This window comes from Microcaecilia unicolor, chromosome 4 (genome assembly GCF_901765095.1).
Source record: "Microcaecilia unicolor chromosome 4, aMicUni1.1, whole genome shotgun sequence".
NCBI classification, from domain to species: domain Eukaryota; kingdom Metazoa; phylum Chordata; class Amphibia; order Gymnophiona; family Siphonopidae; genus Microcaecilia; species Microcaecilia unicolor.
The window spans coordinates 335,515,172-335,535,246 of NC_044034.1; the positions used below are offsets into that span (position 1 = coordinate 335,515,172).

The following is a 20,075-nucleotide window of genomic DNA, read 5'->3' on the forward strand; positions in this document are numbered from 1 at the left end:
TCCGAGCAGAGTGGCCGGCCCAAGATGGTGGAGGCGAGCAGCGGGGGATGGGCGTTTATGGCGGGAAAAACCGCCGCGCCGGAGGAAGACCCGGGACACTGACCGGCCTTCCAAACTGACACCCAACAAGGGCGAATCAGACTTTAAAACCCCCGCATCCCCGCTAGAAGCGCACACGCGGTCCGGGGAGCGATTCTTCGTGCCCTCGCCCTCCGACGCCATAGGCCACGTGGAGATCAATCGGGGAACCCCCTGCCCGCTATAAAAAGGTAAAAATTACCGCTCTTCTCGCTCCGAGCTGTAACGACCTGGTGTCCCAATGAGTAGCTGCAATAAACTTTAAATAAACGTCGAAATAAACGCCCTTAATGACGTTCAAAATTTTTTTTTTTTTTTACGGAGCCAGCGGGAGGGGGGAGAAAAGGAGGGACCTGGCGCCACCAGGTTTGCACTTGCTCAGAAGAGCCCTCAACCCCAGGCACTCAACAAAAACCTAAAAATTAGGCTTGGAGGCCTAGCCAGAGCTGCTGCTGTGTGTGACCACCACCTGCTGAGATAGAGAACATACTGAGGACTTTCCGGCAGCACATGACCACATGTAGGGAGGCAAAAGGATTGCTCTCATCTCCACCTGCTGGTAGATGGACACAACCCACCAGTCCTATGGATGGATCAGCATGATGATATGGAAGTACTTATGACTGTCAGCTTCCCCCTCCACCCCCCCCCCCCCCCCATTTAGTTTACAAGGAGGCTCATTTCAAAGCACATAGACTTACAAAGTTCCATAGGTTTCTATGCAACTTTGTAAGTCTAAATGCTTTGAAAATGAGCACCAGCTACCCTATCTCTTTTTTAAATGTTAGCGTCAGCAGCATGAGTCCATCCTTTCGGAACAGGCTCCCCCTTTCCCGGAATGTTGCCCCATTATATGTATGTGTTCAATGCAAAGAGTTCCTATATGTCAGAGAATAAGTTTGTTCTCTTGAGACTAGAGTAGCAGGGGCACGGAAGAATCCCTCATCCCTACACCATCATCTCAATCATGCATTGAAATTTCGGAGCTCTGTCTGCCTCTTGGGTCAAGCACATGGAACAGGAAGCATTACAGAAAATGCTACCCTGGGGGATCTGAATTCAGTTTCTACCTAACAGCCTAAATTTTGCTTTCAGAACCTCCCTCCCATATTTTCCTGTCATTGGTACCCACATGTAGCTGGCTCCTCACCAGCACTATCTAAAATCCTATCTAGGTTATGCGTGAGGTCCACCACCTTCGCACTAGGCGGGTAAGTGACCAGGTGATCCTCAATCCAGCAGACACCCAGATGTCTACATGGCTAATGATCGAATCACCAACAACAGCTGTCTTAACCCTCACATGAGCAGAAGCCCCTAGAGAGACATCCTTGGTGCGAGAGGATATTGCATCCCCTGGTGAGCAGGTCCTGGCTACAGGATTATATCCTACTTCACCAGGGTGATGCTCTCCTTTTAGGAGAGCTCCCTCCTCCAAGGCAGCACAGAGGCTGCCAGACTAGAGGTGGGACTTTTCTATACATCCCTGTAGATCTCCTGTATGTATCTCTCTGCTCCCTCAACCACCTCCAATTCTGCTACTCTAGTCTCAAGACAACGAACTCATTCTCTGACAGCTAGGAGCTCTTTGCATGAGCATATGACACTGGATTAGCAACCCCTCTTGCTGCTGGACTGCTGTCTATATCTTAGTATTATTGAGTCATTTAATTAAAACTTATTAAGGTACTAGGGAAATTAAAATAATACAAGAGCCTTAAGATTATATGGTATATTATGCTCTTTATTAGTGTTTGCTTCTCAGCAAGTAATGAAATGTACTTAAAACTCTGTAATGAAAACTCACCTCTTGTTATCCTACAATAATTGACTATAAATTAAGACTATTTATTTATTTATTTATTTAGATTTGCTCACACCTTTGTCAGTAGTAGCTCAAGGTGAGTTACATTCAGGTACACTGGAGGGCTCACAATCTAATTTGTACCTGAGGCAATGGGAGGGTTAAGTGACTTGCCCAAGATCACAAGGAGCAGAAGCAGGATTTGAACCGGCCACCTCTGGATTGCAAGACCGGTGCTCTAACCACTAGGCCACTCCTCCAGATGTGCTAGGGGTGGGCAGAAAGATGTTGGGGAGGGTGGGCGGGAATGAAGACTGAACTAGGCCCTGTTGGGCCTTCATATTAATCGTAGCGCTTAAAAATTTGATCTCGATCAATTGTGTGATTGAAACTTTTATTCAATGTGTAGCCCTAATGTATATAGTTTAAAGTTAATTGACTTTGAGGCCTTGACATTAATTAAGGTACTGTCAGGAATGTAGAATAACTGCAGAGTTCACTAGGGCAATGTGATTTCTGTGCTAACTTTCAAAGGGTCTTTTTGAAGCAGTCCCCTTAGAATCTAAACTATATATTAATATGAAGACTTCTCCTCCCTGCTGTACAAAATTGTGAAAGACTGAAGGACCCACGCTCACATGTCAGGCAAGAAGGCACTCGCACATTTGTGGTGGAATGCTGTCAGAATTTTTTGAAACATCTATACCTAGCCAGCGTCTACAATGAGCTCCATCGGATGACATCGCCCCACATGTGAGAATACAACTGGGCTGCTTGTCCTTGAAAAAGATATTATTAAAAGAATCCGACAACCATAGACAGAATATGAAAGGGCTGATGTTACAGAACTGGAGATTTTATGAGAAATGATGTACAGAATCAAACACGGGCGTTTGTCACTATCATAGTTTTTTGGCCCTGCAGTTTTCCTCCTACATTTTTAGGTATGCAGCTCAATTGTAACTTGCCGTGGTTAGTCTGTAGAAAGGTGCAAAAAACATATGATTTAGTCATAGTCTATTAGGCTATGGCATTCGGGCCTTCATTCACAACTACCCAGAGGTTTCCCTATTTCAGAACTCTTCTCCCCTTCCCAAAAATCTAGCTCAAAGAATGCAGAGAATCTTCGGGCAGGGGTTCAAAGACTGTAGCTCCCTCTTGAACCCAGTAATCATGCACAATGAGCATGGCCACCAGGTATCATTACTGCGTCATGACTGGTCTTTCTTATCCCAGGAGCTCTAAACACTGCCTCATCAGCATCCCCAGATATCAGCTGGTATGAGAAGCAGAAGATATACTCAAGAATCAAAATCCAGTTCTCCACAAGCCATCCTAAAAAAATGTTCAATAAAAATGTGGTACTCAGACTGTCTCCTTAAGAATTAAATTTGTTTCAGGGATCATATTTATTCATTCTACTATATTAGTAGTGATATCTGGAATCTTAATCAGTGGAATACAAAATCCAACATTGAAAATGTGTGAAGGACAATGTAGATCATCTTAAAGTTCAAATGAAATTTCTGTACTTGATGCTGATGCCCTACTTTTTCCACTCCCCCCATTCCATTATATCTGTATTTATGATTTATTGATATGTGTGAAATTATGGATGTATTTTATATTTTGTGTGTCCTTGTAAGCTTATTAGCCACACTGAAATTAAAATTGTGCTGGAAAATACGGGGCACAAATGTCATTAAATCAGATTTTCAGTGAGCTATTCTTGCTGCTTCTGCTTAATGTCAGTAAACTGATTTTAATATACAAACTAAACAGAAAACATATTTTTATTTAGATTAAAGAGAGAGAGAGAGCAATTGGAGCTATGGCTGAACACTGTGTACAGGTTTGAATCTTATTTTGTTTAAAATCAGGGTACAATTAGTGTGTACTGGTTTGAATCTTGTTTTGAATAATGAGGTACAATTGGTGCAAAGTGAGAGAATGCAACATGGAGCTACCTAAAGGCAGGTTTCCTCAGGGATCTTCCCTGTCACCAGCGTTGCTCAACATATGACTGCATTCCACTGGCTAAGTAATTAAGGAGTTTTAATGGAGTACATGACATACCAAATTACATTCACTTTATTTGCCTTTATGGTCCTGAAGTTTCAAGTCATGGGGAGCTGATTACATAACAAGCTTATGCTGAATTGAAAAAATACAGGGGTGCTTTTAGTAAGGAGAAATTAGGCCTTACCTGCTAATTTGCTTTCCTTTAGTCCCTCCGGACCGGCCCAATTGTGACTGATGGGTTTGTGCACGCCTTCCAGCAGGTGGAGACTGAGATTCTGACTGAACAGTGATTCAGTAAGAACCCTCGCTAGGTACAGAAAGATCAAGTATATCATACCAAGCATGAGAAAAACAGAGACATATTCTGTGCACCTGGGAACCTGAGCAGCCACCAGCACCAGACTACCACAGAGCCTGTGCCACAAACTGATCGTGCCCCTCCTCAGAAAGGGACTAACAGCACTGCAGGAACCTGTCCAGGAAACCAGTGTTCCTCTCATTTGACTTAAAAAAAATATATATTATTAAAGAACAGTGAACGGACAACACGACTCTCCTTAGCAAGATAGCCCAAAACTCATCAAAACCGCAACAACCGCAGAAAGGAATGGGAAGGTTCTGGGCTGGTTCGGAGGGACTAAAGGAATGCAAATTAGCAGGTAAGGCCTAATTTCTCCTTCCTTAGCGTACCTCCGGACCGGCCCAGATTGTGACTGATGGGAAGTCCAGCTGTGAAACCTGCGCCCCAAACACGCATCTTGACGACTCTGAACATCCAAACAGTATGCGTAGAGTAGGACTGCAAAGAGGACCAGGTTGCCGCCCTGCATATTCCAACGGCAGAACCAGACAACGTTCGGCCCAAGAAGCCGCCTGACCCCTAGTACAGTGAGCTTTCACACCGTCGGAAACCAACCTGCCTGCCAGGAGGTAAGCAGAGGCAATCATCTCCTTAATTCATCTTGACAGAGTAGGTTTAGAAGCCACTAACCCCTTACAAGCTCCCCCAATCAACACAAACAAATGATCTGTCTGACAGAACTCATCTGTAACCTTCAAGTAATGCTTGAGGACTTTCTTATATCCAAACACTTCAGACGAAGCTGCTCCTCTGACCCGGAAGAGCCTAGAACCGGCAAAACCACAAACTGAGAGACATGAAATCATGACACAACTTTAGGAGAAAGGAACGGACCAGCCGCAAGACTACTCTATCTTCAGCAAACTCCAAAATGACGAATGACACAAAGAGCCTGCACTTCGACACCCTCCTAGCTGAGGCTATGAACACTAGAAAAACTACTTGCAAAGTCAAATCCTTCAAAGTACAGGAAGCCAAAGGCTCAAAGAGAGGATGAGAAAGAACGGAGAGAACCAACTTAAGGTCTCACAAAGGAAAAATCATCCGTGAGGGAGGAAGTACCAAACCTGCTCTCCTTAAAAAACGGACTACATCTGGATGAGATGCTAGGGACTTTCCCCCTGAAAACGCCCCTGAAACAGGATAAGGCCACCACCGGACTTAAGGGAAGAGAGCGCCAAACCTTTCTCCAAACCCCGCTGCAAGAACACTTCAGGATCTGAGCCACTATAGCCCGAGATATATCCAAATCGGCACACCACGCCTCAAACAGTCACCACGTCCTAATATAGTTAAGAGAACTGGAACAACGTCTCAAGCAAAGCATCGTGGAGACGACACTCACGGAATAACCTCTCTTAGCTAGCCGCACCCGCTTAAGAGCCAAGCCGTAAGACAAAATCGAGCCAGGTCTGGATAAAGCACCGGACCCTGGACCAAGAGGTCAGAATCCCCTGGAAGCTTGAGAGGAGCCTCGAGCAGACGCCGGAGGTTGACATACCAGGGCCTGCGTGACCAATCTGGCGCTAACAAGATCACGTGACCCGGATGCGACTCTACCCTCTGAAGCAGGCGACCTATAAGGGGCCATGGAGGAAAAGCATAGAGAACAGCCAACAGCCAGGACTGTAGAAGTGCATCGACTCCCTGCGCTTTAGGCTTCCTTTGGCAGCTGAAGAACTTTTGGACTTTCACGTTGGATGCCAAGGCAAAGAGGTCTGTGACCGAAAGCACCCAGCGATCCACCACTAACCGAAACGCGCTGTCGCTGAGGGTCGACCTCCCGGGATCCAGAGTGGTGTGACTGAGAAAATCTGCCAGAACAGTCTCTACACCCGCTACATGAGCTGCCTAGCTAATGAGCTGCACCATTTCCTGCTTGTCAATTGACATAGGCCACCGTTTAGTAGAGGGAGAACACTTAGAGAGGCAGACGTATTGCTCTGATCTCCAAGAGATTTATCAAGCAGGATGTCTCCTCCCGTGACCAAAGACCCTGGGCAAACTGCCCGACAATGAGCTCTCCAGCCCAAAGGGCTGACATCTGTCGTGACCACTATCACCTGCGGAGGATCCACAAACTGGACAAACTGGATGTCTGGAGACACAAGCGAAGACTGCCTCGTTCTTGCGCTGGTGGAGACAACTTTTGAAGGGAGAATCCCTCTGTGGCAACCACCTGGAGAGAAGAGACCGTTGAAGAGATCTCATATGTGCCCTGGCCCACAGCACCACCTCTATTGTCGCCACCATGGAGCCCAAAATCTGCAGATAATCCCACGCACACGAGAGCACAGACTGAAGAAATCGACAAATCAGTATCTGCAACTTAAGAATTCTGTCCTCGGTAAGAAACACTCAACCTCTCTGAGTGTCGAAACACACTCCCAGATAATCCAAGGACTGAGATGGCTATAGCCGACTCTTCTGCGCATTGACCATTCAAACGTGGGACTGGAGGAAACTGACCACCCTCTCTATGACCTGTAGACTCTTGTGGTACAATTTCACTCTGATCAGCCAATCATCCAGATAAGGATGAACTAGAATCCCATCCCTCCTGAGGGCTGCTGCAACTACCACCATTACTTTGGTGAAAATGTGCGGAGCCATCGTCAGACCAAAGGGCAATACTTGAAACTGAAAGTGCTGGCCGACAATTGCAAAGCGCAGGAACCACTGGTGCAATGGGCGAATTGGAATGTGGAGATATGCTTCAGTAAGATCTAAGGCTGTGAAAAACCTCTCTGGAACGTACGCCACTATGACCAACCGCAAAGCTTCTATCCAAAAGGAGGAGACCTTCAGCGCCCAGTTGACTTCCTTGAGGTCTAAATGGGCTTGAAAGAGCATTTCATTTTGGGGATGACAAAATAAATGGAATAGCGTCCCTGTCTGAGCTCCACTGAGGGAGCTGAACAAATAGTCTGGAGGTTGAGAAGCCTTTCTAGAGTGTCCCAGATGATGCCTGCTTGAGACTAGACCGACAAGGAGACTCCAGAAATGCGTCTGATAGAGGACGTGCAAATTCTAAGGTGTACCCTTCTCGAATAACCTCCAGAACCCACTGGTGGGAGGTGATTTGGGCCCACCTCCAGTAAAACTGCACCAAATGCGCCCCCCCACAGGTACATTGGGAGGGTCGAGCAGAGGATTGGAAGAATTCCTCGAGTCTCTGCCCCCTCTGCGAGCTCCCCAAAGGATACTGGAAACTCTGGAAAAAAACAGGATCTTTGAGTCTAAGTCTTTTTATTCGCCCAAAGTGATGAAATTCATGACCCCGACAGGACAACAAGCCATGCCCTATGGACTTAGGCCTATCTTCGGGAAGCCTCGGGACCTTAGTTTCCCCCAAACTATGAACCCGCTATCCAGGTCCTACCCAAATAACAAGGAGCCCCAAAAAAGAAACTTACGAGCTTAGAGTTCGAGGCTGCATCCACCGCACAGCCTCGAAGCCAAGAGATCTCCTTGCAGCTACTCCCACAGCCATAGACTTGGCCGAAGCCCACCAAGAGATCATACAAAGCATCAGCTAAGAAAGCTGAACCCATCTCGAGTTTAGCCATCTTAGCATCAATGGCCGATAAATCATCCGAAGACCTATCAAGGATCCTTTCTGACCACGAAAGCACACTCTGGCTACTAGGGAACCGCAGACGGCTGCATGCACAGCTAAGGCCGACACATCGAAGCTACTCTTTAGCAACGCCTCCATACAGCGGTCTTGCATGTCCTTCAGCGCTGTGCCCCCATCAACAGGCACAGTAACACCACTGCATCCACTACAAACGTTTTTAAGAGAGATTTGTCTGCCTCAGGAACCGGATAGAGACGTACATAGATCTGGCCAGTTTGAAGGCCGCATGAGGAACATCCCACTGCGCTGTGAATGACACCGTTGATGTCCTGATGCATAGGAATGGTCCTGCCTGGCTTACGGACCCCTTTGATTAACAAGTCCACCTTGTGTGGCTCCGAAGCAGGGGCATCTTCCTCCTCAAAATGCAATGTACAGGAAACCAAAGAAATTTATTCCTGTAAGTCCTCTTTGTGAAAATTTTAAGAACCGAAGGGTTCTCACCAGGAATAAAGGAATCAGCTTCTGAATCCCCCGGATCAGGCTCCCTCATCCAAACTGCCTGCCAGAGAGCAATCATGGTCCTCTAACGCTGGCATGTCCAAGTCTGGGTTAGACCGTAGGTCATCCTCCAGAGCCCTTGCAGCTCTGGACCATTTAGAAGCTACCAATTGACCCTCTGCAGGCTTTTGTACATTTATAAGACAAATTCCAGGTGAAAGCCCCCTCTAACCCCGTTGAAACATGGGAATTATCCTCCAAAGCCACTCAGGGAGCAAGGACTGGCACAGAAACGGGCTGAGATTACTGGGCTCTTATTGGCTCACTCTGTTCAGTCAGAATTCTGTCTCCACCTGCTGGAAGGCGTGCACAACCCATCAGTTACAATCTGGTCCGGTCCAGAGGGATGCTAAGGAAGTTTCTTCTTATCCTGTGCCACTAATTAATTATCCAAAGCTTGACAACGTCACTGTCCCTCTCTCTAAGATTCAAACACTGGCTGAGGCAGATTTCTATATGCTTAGGTCAGTGCTGAGATTACAGGCATTAATTTCAGGGCAATAATGCAGGCATTAGCAAGGTCTGGGGCTGCCTAATTCTTTATGCATGTTCTACAGATCACCTGGACAGGTTAACTGGTAAAAAGACAGAAAAGAGAACATGGGGTTAAATGGTCAATGGAGAAAGGTAATTTATGCCTGCTCCAAAGCTGGTGTAAATGTCAGCAGCTTCATTCTAGACCTGATCTCTGCTGCTTCTGCTGAAGTATTTTATAAAATACAGAGACGTATTTCAACGCACTTAGACTTACAAAGTTCCATAGTAACCTATGCAAGACTAAGTGCTTTGAAAATGAGCACCTATTTCTTTATAAACTAGGCTTGAAATAGGAACCTTCTGGCCTTCACACACAGGCAGCTGCTATAAAATTATCCTCAAAATTGTTCAATACAGTTAGATCACTTGCAGACTATAAGGAAATGCAGGGGTCCTTTTTGTCATTATCACTTTTTACTGAAGTGCACTGAAATCTGCACGTGCTAAGCCCAGATTTACTGCGGCATCCTTTTAGTACATTTTCTATTTTTTTAATTTTCGGGGTCCCATGCTAATGTTCGCATTAGCTTATAGTAAGTGAAAAAAGTTAATGCAGAAAGCCCTTAACACCTCCTATTTAGGAGGCACTAATTGCTGTTGTGTTAAACTATTAGAACATGCTAATGTGAACGCACTAGCTGGATAACACTTGTGATATTTTGCCTGCTAGCTATTTTTTTGATGGGACATACCACAGGTGGAGAATGGGTGTGAACACTTCTAGGTATATTAAAGCAGGAAGCCGGCAAAAGAATCAGTTGGACTGCTAAGATGACCAAGGAATAAAAGGGACAATCAGGGAAGACAAAGCCATAGCAGAGAGATTAAATAGATTCTTTGCTTCAGTCTTCACCGAGGAAGATTTGGGTGGGATACTGTTGCCGGAAATGGTATTCGAAGCTGACGAGTCGGGAAAACTTAATGAATTCTCTGTAAACCTGGAGGAATGTTAATGTGGACAGTTCTACAAACTGAAGAGTAGCAAATCTCCTGGCCCGGATGTTATTTATCCCAGAGTACTGATAGAAGTGAAAAATGAGCTTGCGGAGCTACTGTTAGAAATATGTAATTTATCCTTAAAATCGGGCATGGTACCGGAAGATTGGAGGGTGGCCAATGTAACGCCAATTTTTAAAAAGGATCCAGAGGAGATCTGGGAAATTATAGACCGGTGAGTCTGACGTCGGTGGCTGGGCAAAATGGTAGAGACTTAAGAACAAAATTACAGAGCATATTCAAAAGCATGGATTAATGAGACAAAGTCAACATGGATTTAGTGAAGGGAAATCTTGCCTCACCCAATCTACTACATTTCTTTGAAGGGTGTGAACAAACATGTGGATAAAGGGGAGCCGGTTGATATTGTGTATCTGGATTTTCAGAAGGCGTTTGATAAAGTACCTCATGAAAGACTCAGAGGAAACTGGAGAGTCATGGGATAGGAGGTAGTGTTCTATTGTGGATTAAAAACTGGTTAAAAGATAGAAAACAGAGAGTGGGGTTAAATGGTCAGTATTCTCAATGGAGAAGGGTAGTTAGTGGGGTTCACCAGGGGTCAGTGCCGGGACCATGCTTTTTAACATATTTATAAATGACCTAGAGATGGGAGTAATAGTGAGGTAATTAAATTTGCTGATGACACAAAGTTATTCAGTCATAAATCACGGGAGGATTGCTAAAAGTTACAAGATGACCGAAGAGATCCAAGATGGTGAACGAAACGGTGTGAGTGTCGGAGCTCCTGAATACCTAGGATGGAAAGACGCCAGAATCCCGATTAAACATCATGGGGAAAGAGGAAGGGGGAAAGCAAAAGCTCTTACCTCCCTGAGCCAAGCTGTAAACCCCGCCAGTGCGACAGACAGTCCTGGAGTCTATCAGAGTAAGGACGCTCAGAGAACGGCTTCCTGCATCTACAGGATCTGCCTCTTTGGAAGCGGATCACAGCACCGGAGTCCTCGTTGAGTCCTCTTCTACTATAGCTCCCCCATGACCAGGAAGTGATATGGTGCGGACGGAGGGACAGAGGACTGGGGCAACTGATGGTGTGTCACCCTGTCAGCTGAATTGGGAGGACCCGCAAGCACCTCAACACCGGCAAAGATCACATCGCAGGAACAAATTTCCTCGCTTTTGGCTCAGCTTTCACTCCTGAAGGAAGTCGAGGAGTATGACTAGCAATAGTAACGTTAGAAACGCTCTGGGACGCCATTCAAGGCATTCATACTTCCTTACAAACAGCTACAAATCCCTTAATGGAGAGATTACTGAATTGAAACATAAACATCAAGAATTTGTTGGAAACGTCCAAGAATACACAGATAAGGTAACAAATTTGGAAAGAGAACTTACTAAATCACAAATGTAACAGCCACATTAATCAAGGAGAGGGAACACTCAAACACGTAAATTAGAATTTCTTGAAAATCAAGTCGAAGGAATAACTTAAGGTTTATAAATTTCCCGAAATCTCCATTAATTCCAGCAGTGGACATGTGAGAAAATACTTTGGTCAAGTTTTTGGGTATACCGGCAGAAGGTTATCCACCTATTGCTAGGGCACAATACATAACAGGAACAAAAAAAACAACAACTGATGATCAACCGTAAGTGCACCAGACTTAAATCTAACTGAATTCCTAGAAAGCTCCTTGGAGACTGTGAGCCGAAGAGGACTACATAATTGTTACCTTTGCCTTAGAATGGATAGAAACAATATTTTCCGGACTTATTTTCGTCATGCAAATGTCTTTTTTATGGGATCAAGGATCCAAATTTTTCCTGATTTAGCCAGGGAAACGCAGAAGAGAAGAAGAGAATTCTTGTCTTATAAACAAGAGCTCTCAATTTAGGAGCTGTTTTTCAGTTAAAATTCCTTGTACTTATTTATTACATTTGTACCCCGCGCTTTCCCACCACAATTGTAGATGTCTGCTATCCCTAAATGCACACCATTATGTTTCTTGACCCAAAATAATTTTTACAATTTATTCAATCACAAGAAAGTGTTGATAAGCCTTTAGTTGTACCCCAGTGAGAAATGCTGTAAGTAGGCTAGCAGGATTAAGTTAGCTCTCCAAGTTTCTTTATTAATTTTTCCTTTTTCTTTATTTTTCTTAGTACTTGGATCATTGTTTAGTGGACAAAGATTATAGAGAACAATATTCCCTTTGTAAGTTAAATGTTATAGTTTATTGATTTCCTGAATATTTCCATTACATTTATGTGGGAATATAAATGTAAAATGATATAAATAAGGTATAAAAAAAATTACAAGAGGACCTTACGAGACTGGGAGACTGGGCGTCTAAATGGCAGATGATGTTTAATGGGAGCAAGTGCAAAGTGATGCATGTAGGAAAGAGGAACCCGAATTATAGCTATGTCATGCAAGGTTCCACGTTAGGAGTCACGGACCAAGAAAGGGATCTAGATGTCGTTGTTCATGATACGTTGAAACCTTCTGCTCATGTGCTGCTGCAGCTAAGAAAGCAAATAGAATGTTAGGTATATTAGGAAAGGAATGGAAACAAAAATGAGGATGTTATAATGTCTTTGTATCGCTCCATGGTGCGACCGCACCTCGAATATTGTGTTCAATTCTGGTCGCCACATCTCAAAAAAGATATAGTGGAATTAGAAAAGGTGCAGAGAAGGGCGACAAAAATGATAGAGGGGATGGGACGACTTCCCTATGAGGAAAGGCTAAAGCGGCTAGGGCTCTTCAGCTTGGAGAAAAGGTGGCTTAGGGGAGATATGATAGAGGTCTATAAAATGAGTGGAGTTGAACGGGTAGATGTGAAGCGCCTGTTTCCGCTTTCCAAAAATACTAGGATTAGGGGGCATGCGATGAAGCTACAATGTAGTAAATTTAAAACAAATCGGAAAAAAGTTTTCTTCACTCAACGTGTAATTAAACTCTAGAATTCATTGCCAAGAGAATGTGGTAAAGGCGGTTAGCTTAGCGGAGTTTTTAAAAGGTTTGGACGGCTTCCTAAAGGAAAAGCCCAAAGACCATTATTAAATGGACTTGGGGAAAATCCACTATTTCTGGGGTAAGCAGTATAAAATGTTTTGTACTTTTTGGGATCTTGCAGGTATTTGTGACCTGGATTGGCCACTGTTGGAAACAGCATGCTGGGCTTGATGGACCTTTGGTCTTTCCCAGTATGGCAATACTTATGTACTTATGAATGATTCATCTTGGAGAAAAAACAACTGAGGGGAAATTTGATAGGAGGTCTATAATGCCATGAGTAATGGCTGAATGCAAATCAGTTGTTTACTTTTGCATAAACAGATAAGGGGACACAACTCATTTAAAATCGGAGAAAATATTTATTCACCCAACATTAAATTAAATTTTAGAATTGCTACCAGAGTATGTGGTAAAGGCAGTTAGTACAGTGAGTTTAAAAAGAAATTTGGACAAGTTCTTGTGCACAACGGTGGAGCTGACACTAAGAAAACTGTTATTAAAAAGGCAGACTTGGGGAAAGACATTGCATATCCATGGAGGAAAGCAGAATGAAGCTATCTATTTTTTTGGGATCCTACCAGATACCTGCAATCTGGTCTGGCCAGAGTTAGAAACAGGATACTCGACTTGAAGGACCACGAATCTAACCCAGTATGGCCATTCTTATGTTCACCATACATTAATATTGGGTGCAAGTTCTGGACCGGATTTCTGTTGCTGAAGGAAATCCACAGGCTTCCCAATGCAAGAATGATTAAATTTAAAGTAGTTTTGCTGGTACTTAAATTGCTTTGGGATGAGTTTACTTCTTATTTGAGTTGAGCTCCTTCTTTTTAACAGCCAAGTTATTTGATTTTTTTATTGTAGATTTACCTGCCTTTCTAAATCTGAGCTTGAGATGAGTTACCTGGACATAATATACAGTAAGTATTTCCCTGACCAAAAAGACTTACAATTTTATTTTTGTTATTTTTATTTTTGTTACATTTGTACCCCGCGCTTTCCCACTCATGGCAGGCTCAATGCAGCAGGCAATGGAGGGTTAAGTGACTTGCCCAGAGTCACAAGGAGCTGCCTGTGCCGGGAATCGAACTCAGTTCCTCAGTTCCCCAGGTCCAAAGTCCCCCACCCTAACCACTAGGCCACTCCTCCACTCCAATCTAAGTTTATGTTGTGGGCGCACCCCCTCCCCCCCAAGTAAGAGAACTGCTCTTTGCCAAAATCCAACGAGTAGCAGCCAAATGATTAGAGCAGCATGCTTAGAACTAGGGAAGCCAGGGGTCAATCCCAAGTACACTTGTAGTGGACTTAGGCAAGTCACTTAATTCTTCATTGCCTCAGGTACATACTTAGATTATAAACTCTCTCTGAGGACATGAAAATATCTATAGTACCTGAATGTAACTCACCTTCAACTACTACTGATAAATGTGTAGGGCCTGTTCATGCATGAGGCCAATTCTTTGGAAAGGGATGCCTTTATAAATTCTCCAAGAAAAATATCTTAAGCTTTTTATTTTAAGCAAGCCTTTGACAGCAACTTAGATTTTTAATGTCTGTAGAAACTTTGGACATTCAGTTAGGTGTACGGGGGCAGGTGTTATTTTTACCTTTATCATTTCTGTCAGTTCACTTGTACAAACACACACACACATATATATATATATTATACATACACATACATATACGCATACACATATATACCACACATACATACATATACGCATACACATATATACACACATACATACATACACATAACCTGAAAAGTTCAAAACGCCATACAGAAATGAGAAGATCCAAAACATATATTTCTCTTGGGAAACATTACTTTCCCAAACCCAAACATGTAAAATGCTTACCTTTCGGCATTCTAGTAAGAGGAGGATCACAGCACTCCATGTGAAAACCTCGGTCACAAGAGTCACAGAACAACATGTTATCCTACAAAAGACAGACAGCAGATCATCACAGTGCCCACAGCATAGTATAATTATCAGTAATGATGCCCAGAACGTCACACTTGAACTGAATACCATTCATGACATGCATTCATCTTACAGACGACCCAGTCAGTAAAACTTACTGCATTTTTTCCTTGGTCTCGACACGAGCTGCATGTTTTGCACTCAATACACTGCCACCGCAAGGCTTTCACTCGAACTGTTAACTCTGGGGAGAACTTTAAACAGGATGGATGACCTGAAAAAGAAGATACCATTATGCCATGAGGATCATTGAGGGTTCTATAAACTACCACTGATTACTGAAGAAAGGCAGAATTAAACCAGTGAATGGTGAAATGAAATTACAAAATCTATAAATATCAAATAATTTTCAACAGAGAAAGGTGACATTTGAACTTACCTGTCAACTTTCTTTTCTTGAGTCCCAGTCCAGATGAGAGGGTTATGTCCCCTTGCCAGCATATGAGTCATGAAAAAAAAAAAAAGCTCAGCGCTGACCACGCCCCTCAAAAAGACATCCACCAGGAAGTTCACCCTGATTCCAGCCGTGCTACTTCCAGGTTCTTGGAGATCTTGCAGACCCATCTGCATATTCCTCCAGCATTCCCCAGGGTGACTCCCAGGTCTACCCCGATCCACTCAGGACCTCCGCTCCAAGTGCCTAGTGCTTACTGCAGCCTCCTACCAGATGCGGTGAAGGTCTTGCAGCTCATCTGCATGTTCCTCCCAGTGTTCTCTGGGGTGACTTCAAGGTCCACCCAATCTCCTCAGGGCTCCCGCTCCAAGGTACCGCATATGCCTGACTCGCAAAACATTTTATCTCTTCAGATTTTTATTTTCTTTTTTCCTATTTTTTAATGGCACCAGTACAATTTCTCTTCTGATACTATCCCTTCCCAATCTCTTTCTCCATCTGAAACCACTGCATACCTCAGGACTGCATTGCCCATCATCCCTTTTGTCTTCTCCCTTCCTCTCAGCTCTAAGCTTCAACATTTTCTTCCTTTCATTCAACCATCTCTAGTGCATCTCATCTTCACCGCTGCCATGCCTCTCCTACTCTTCTCTTCACTCTTGCTCTCTGCTGCAGATATCAACACCAATCCAGGTCCTCCAAATCAGCTCTCACCCTACTTGTCTCCAATCTTATTTCTGTTCCTCTCCTTTCCCCTACTCTGCCTTTTTCATGTGGCCTGTGGAATGCAAGCTCTGACTCCAACAAGCTTTCCTACATTACCTCTTTATCTCTCGTACTCTCCATCTGCTTGCACTAACTGAGATTTGGCTTTGCCCTGAAGACTCTGCTTTAGCTGCTGCCCTGTGTCATGGAGGCTACCTCTTCTATCATACACCTCGCCTGGTTGGCCACAGAGGTGGTGTCGGGCTGCTTTCACCCTTTTGCAGATTTCAACCTCTTCTTCTACCTCAGTGTCACTGCTTTTCTTCCATCTATTCACTCCTCTACCTCTCCAAGTAAAAGTCATCTACAGAACCCCTAATAAGTCTATTTCCTCCTTCTCACTGACTGATTCCTGGCTTTCCTTCTTTCTCGAACCTTCATCTCCTTCCCTCATTCTTGAGGATTTTAACCATTCATGATGAGGATCCCTCTAACTCTTTTGTCTCTCAGTTTTTCCCTGTAACATCCTCTTTCAATCTTCAGCTGTGCTTTACTACTTCTAGTCACCAGAATGGCCACTGTCTTGATCTTGTCTTCTTCTCCAACTGCTCACTTTCCAATCTCTACACCTCGGTTCTTCCCCTTTCTGACCATCATCTGGTAACTTTCACACAAACACCCTCCACTCCCCAGTCCCGTCCAATCTCCACAAAATATTTAGGAATCTTCAGGCTATTGGTCCTTGCACTCACTCCACCAGTGTTTTATCCCTCTTCTCAACCACTATGTTATCCAAGTCTGTCAATGATGCCTGTCTCTTCCTATAATACTATTCTCTCCTCTGCTAGGGATAATCTTGTTCTTCCCACTCCCATTCTGTAAGCCTCGGCTTACCTCTAGAATCCACTACCAAGTTCCTGTACCTGATCTGCTGAACATATCTGGCTAAAATCCCGTGTCCATGCTGACGTCATACATTTCAAATTCTCAAGACCTTCTTCCAGTCTGCTCTTTCACTTGCCAAACAAGACTACTACATCCATTTGACAAACTCTCTTGGCTCAAACCCTTGATGTCTCTTTGCCACACTGAACTGTCTCTTCGAAGTGCGTTTACATCTAATCCCCCGCCTTCACTTTCTCCATAGACTATGGCCGATACTTCCATGACAAGGTTCAAAAGATTAACCCTGAGTTCTCAACCAAGTCACCTCCTTCTCTCCTTCCTCCAGTCCATCCTGTCAACCCCTGCCACCTTTTCTCCCTTTTCTGAAATCGCTGAGGAAGCCGCTATTTTCTTTCCTCCTCCAACTGACTACCTGTTCCTCTAATCCTATTCCCACCCATGTACTTAGCACTCTCTCTCCTACTGCCATCCCTTCTATCTGTCATATCCTCAATCTTTCACTTTCCACTACCACTGTTTCTGATCCTTTAAATATGCTGTAGTTACTCCATTCCTCCAAAAAACCTTTACTGAACCCTACCTGCCCTTCAACTATTGCCCCATCTCCCTCCTCCCTTTTTTATCCAAGCTACTTGATCGTGCTGTTCACCACCGTTGTCTTGACTTTCTTTCATCTCAAGCTATTCTTGAATAACTTCCATCTGGCTTTCAACCTCTACATTCACTTAAACAGCCCTTGCTAAATCTCCAATGACTGGTTCCTGGAGAGATTCAAAGGTCTCTTATCTTCATCCTTCTTGATCTGCTGCTTTTGACACTGTTGATCACACCTACTCCTTGATATGTTGTCCTCACTTGGATTTTGCGGCGTTCTTTCTTGGTTTTTCCCTCCTCAACCTCTCCATCATACTTTTAGTGTATGCTCTGGTGGATCCTCCTCCACTTCTATCCCAGAATCAGTTCGGGTACCCTCAGGGGCTCTGTCTTGGGACCTCTTCTTTTCTCAATCTATACTTCCTCCCTTAGTTTTCAGTATCACCTTATACTGATGACTCCCAGGTCTACCTCTCCACACCAGAATTTCAGCAGGATTTCAGACCCATGTCTCAGCTTGCTTGTCTGACATTACTGCCTGAATGCCTCGCCACCATCCTGAAAATAAACATGGCCAAGACTGAGCTTCTTATCTTTCCCTCTAAACCCACCTCTCCTCTTTCCATCAGCTCGTAACCTTGGGGTCACCAAAATTCGTCCCTTCCTTTCTAAGAACACAACCAACACCTTTGTCCACACTCATCACCTCACACTTAGACTACTGCAACTTGCTTCTCACAGGTCTCCCACTAAGCAATCTCTCTCCCCCCCTTCAATCCATTCAAATTCTGCTGCACAACTTATATTCTGCTAGTGTGTTATGCTCATATTAGCCCTCACCCTCGTTTCATTGGCTCCTTATCCGTTTCCGCAGACAGTTTAAACTCCACTTACTGACTTGCATGTGCATTCACTCTGCTCTACCTCTTCACTCTTACCTCTCCCACACTCCTCCCAGGAGCTCTGCTCATTGGGTAAATCTCTCTTAGCTGTACCCTTCTCTTCCCCTGCCAACTCCAGACTCCGTTCCTTTTATCTTACTGCACGTATGCCTGGAATAGCTTCCTGAGTCAGTATTATTATTAGGATTTATTTAGTGCCTTTTTGAAAGACTTCACTCAAGGAGTGTACAGTAAGAGTAAATCAAAACATAAGCAATAGACAAAGCAGTAAAAATATTCAAATAACAACACAAAGTATGGCAAAGTATACTACTTACAATGTCAACACAATTGTGTAATAGAACATTTTAATAGACAGCAGCGTAGGGAATAAGCAAAGACGGAACCTAAGATAGATAAGAGAATAAGAGGAGCTAGAAAATAAGGTGACTAATTTAAAGAAAGTTGCACACAAAATCAGGGTGATAATTAAATGTTATCTCAGCTAGGGTAGGAGTGGGTAACGATCCTGCTGCAGTATGTGCAGCCCTGTGTGTGTTGTGTGTGTGTGTTACTTCTTCCATTAAAGGCCTGGTTGAAGAGCCAAGGCTCTCACCTGCTTTCTAGAGTAGAGATTACTTTGTATTAAGCGGAGCCTTTCAGGGAGAGTTATTCGAGAGCGTGGGGGCTACTCTGGAGAAGGCTCGCTTGCGGCTATCACATCATCTAATGTCTTTGGAGAGGATGTGTTAGGGACACTCCTTGGGAGGACCTTAGTGTCCTTGGAGGTGTGTAGAGGGTCATCCTGTCTTCAAGTATTCTGGCCCATTTCCTTTAAGGGCCTTGAAGATCAGACATATAGTTTTAAATTTAGCCCTGTATTGTACTGGTAGCCAATGAAGGTTTTGTAAAAATGGTGTGATGTGGTCACGTCGCTTGCAACCTTTATGAGTCTTGCTGCAGCATTCTGAATCAACTGGAGCTGGTGCAGAACCCTTTGTAGTCAGACCATTGTACAGTGCATTACAGTAATCCAGTCTTGATGTTATCATGGCATGCACAACTGGGATAAGATTTTACTTCTCGATGTAAGGAGAGAGGTGGCATAGCTGTCATAAATACTAGCAGCAGCTCTTGAAGGTTGCTTGGATTTGGAAAATCGGAGTAAGTGTTGAATCTAACTGTAGTCCAAGGTTCCTGACTTGTGATTTGAGGGGGAGTTCGTACTTCCAAAAGAAATTTTGATATCAGGTTACGTGTCCACTTGTGACAGGGTCCCAGAGAAGCTCGGTTTTACTTGGGTTCAGGCAAAGTTTTCTTGTGCTTAACCCATTCTTGAATTGATGTTAGACAGGTAATCAGTTTATTCAGGGCTGTAGGGTAAATCAGGTTCTAGGGGTATAAGTAGCTGCATAGATGTAGAACTGAGTGTCCGTTGAACTAATCAGCTCGGCTAGTGGTTTAAGGTAGATACTGAACAGAATAGTTCAGTATTGATCCTTGTGGTATCCCACAGGTCAGTGCCCATGGTGGCGATGAGGTGCTTGGTTGACCTGGCAGGCTGTGCAATGCATTGAGAGAAGTATTGTTTTTTGGTGCTGTTAAGGCTTGGAAGTACTTTGTCATGTGCTTCCTACAGTTTAGCCTGTTTTCATCCAGGTGATATTTCCACCATCTCCTTTCCA

The 20,075-nt window shown here is 44.1% G+C and overlaps 1 protein-coding gene across 1 annotated transcript in view; it reads right to left on the bottom strand.

Annotated features, from left to right (window-relative positions):
- Window positions 1-20,075, bottom strand: part of KAT6A (lysine acetyltransferase 6A) — a 290,868-nt gene that overhangs the window by 183,638 nt on the left and 87,155 nt on the right. Inside the window, 2 exon segments of the mRNA XM_030202065.1 lie at window positions 14,785-14,866; window positions 15,009-15,124. Coding sequence (XP_030057925.1) covers window positions 14,785-14,866; window positions 15,009-15,124 — 198 coding nt within the window.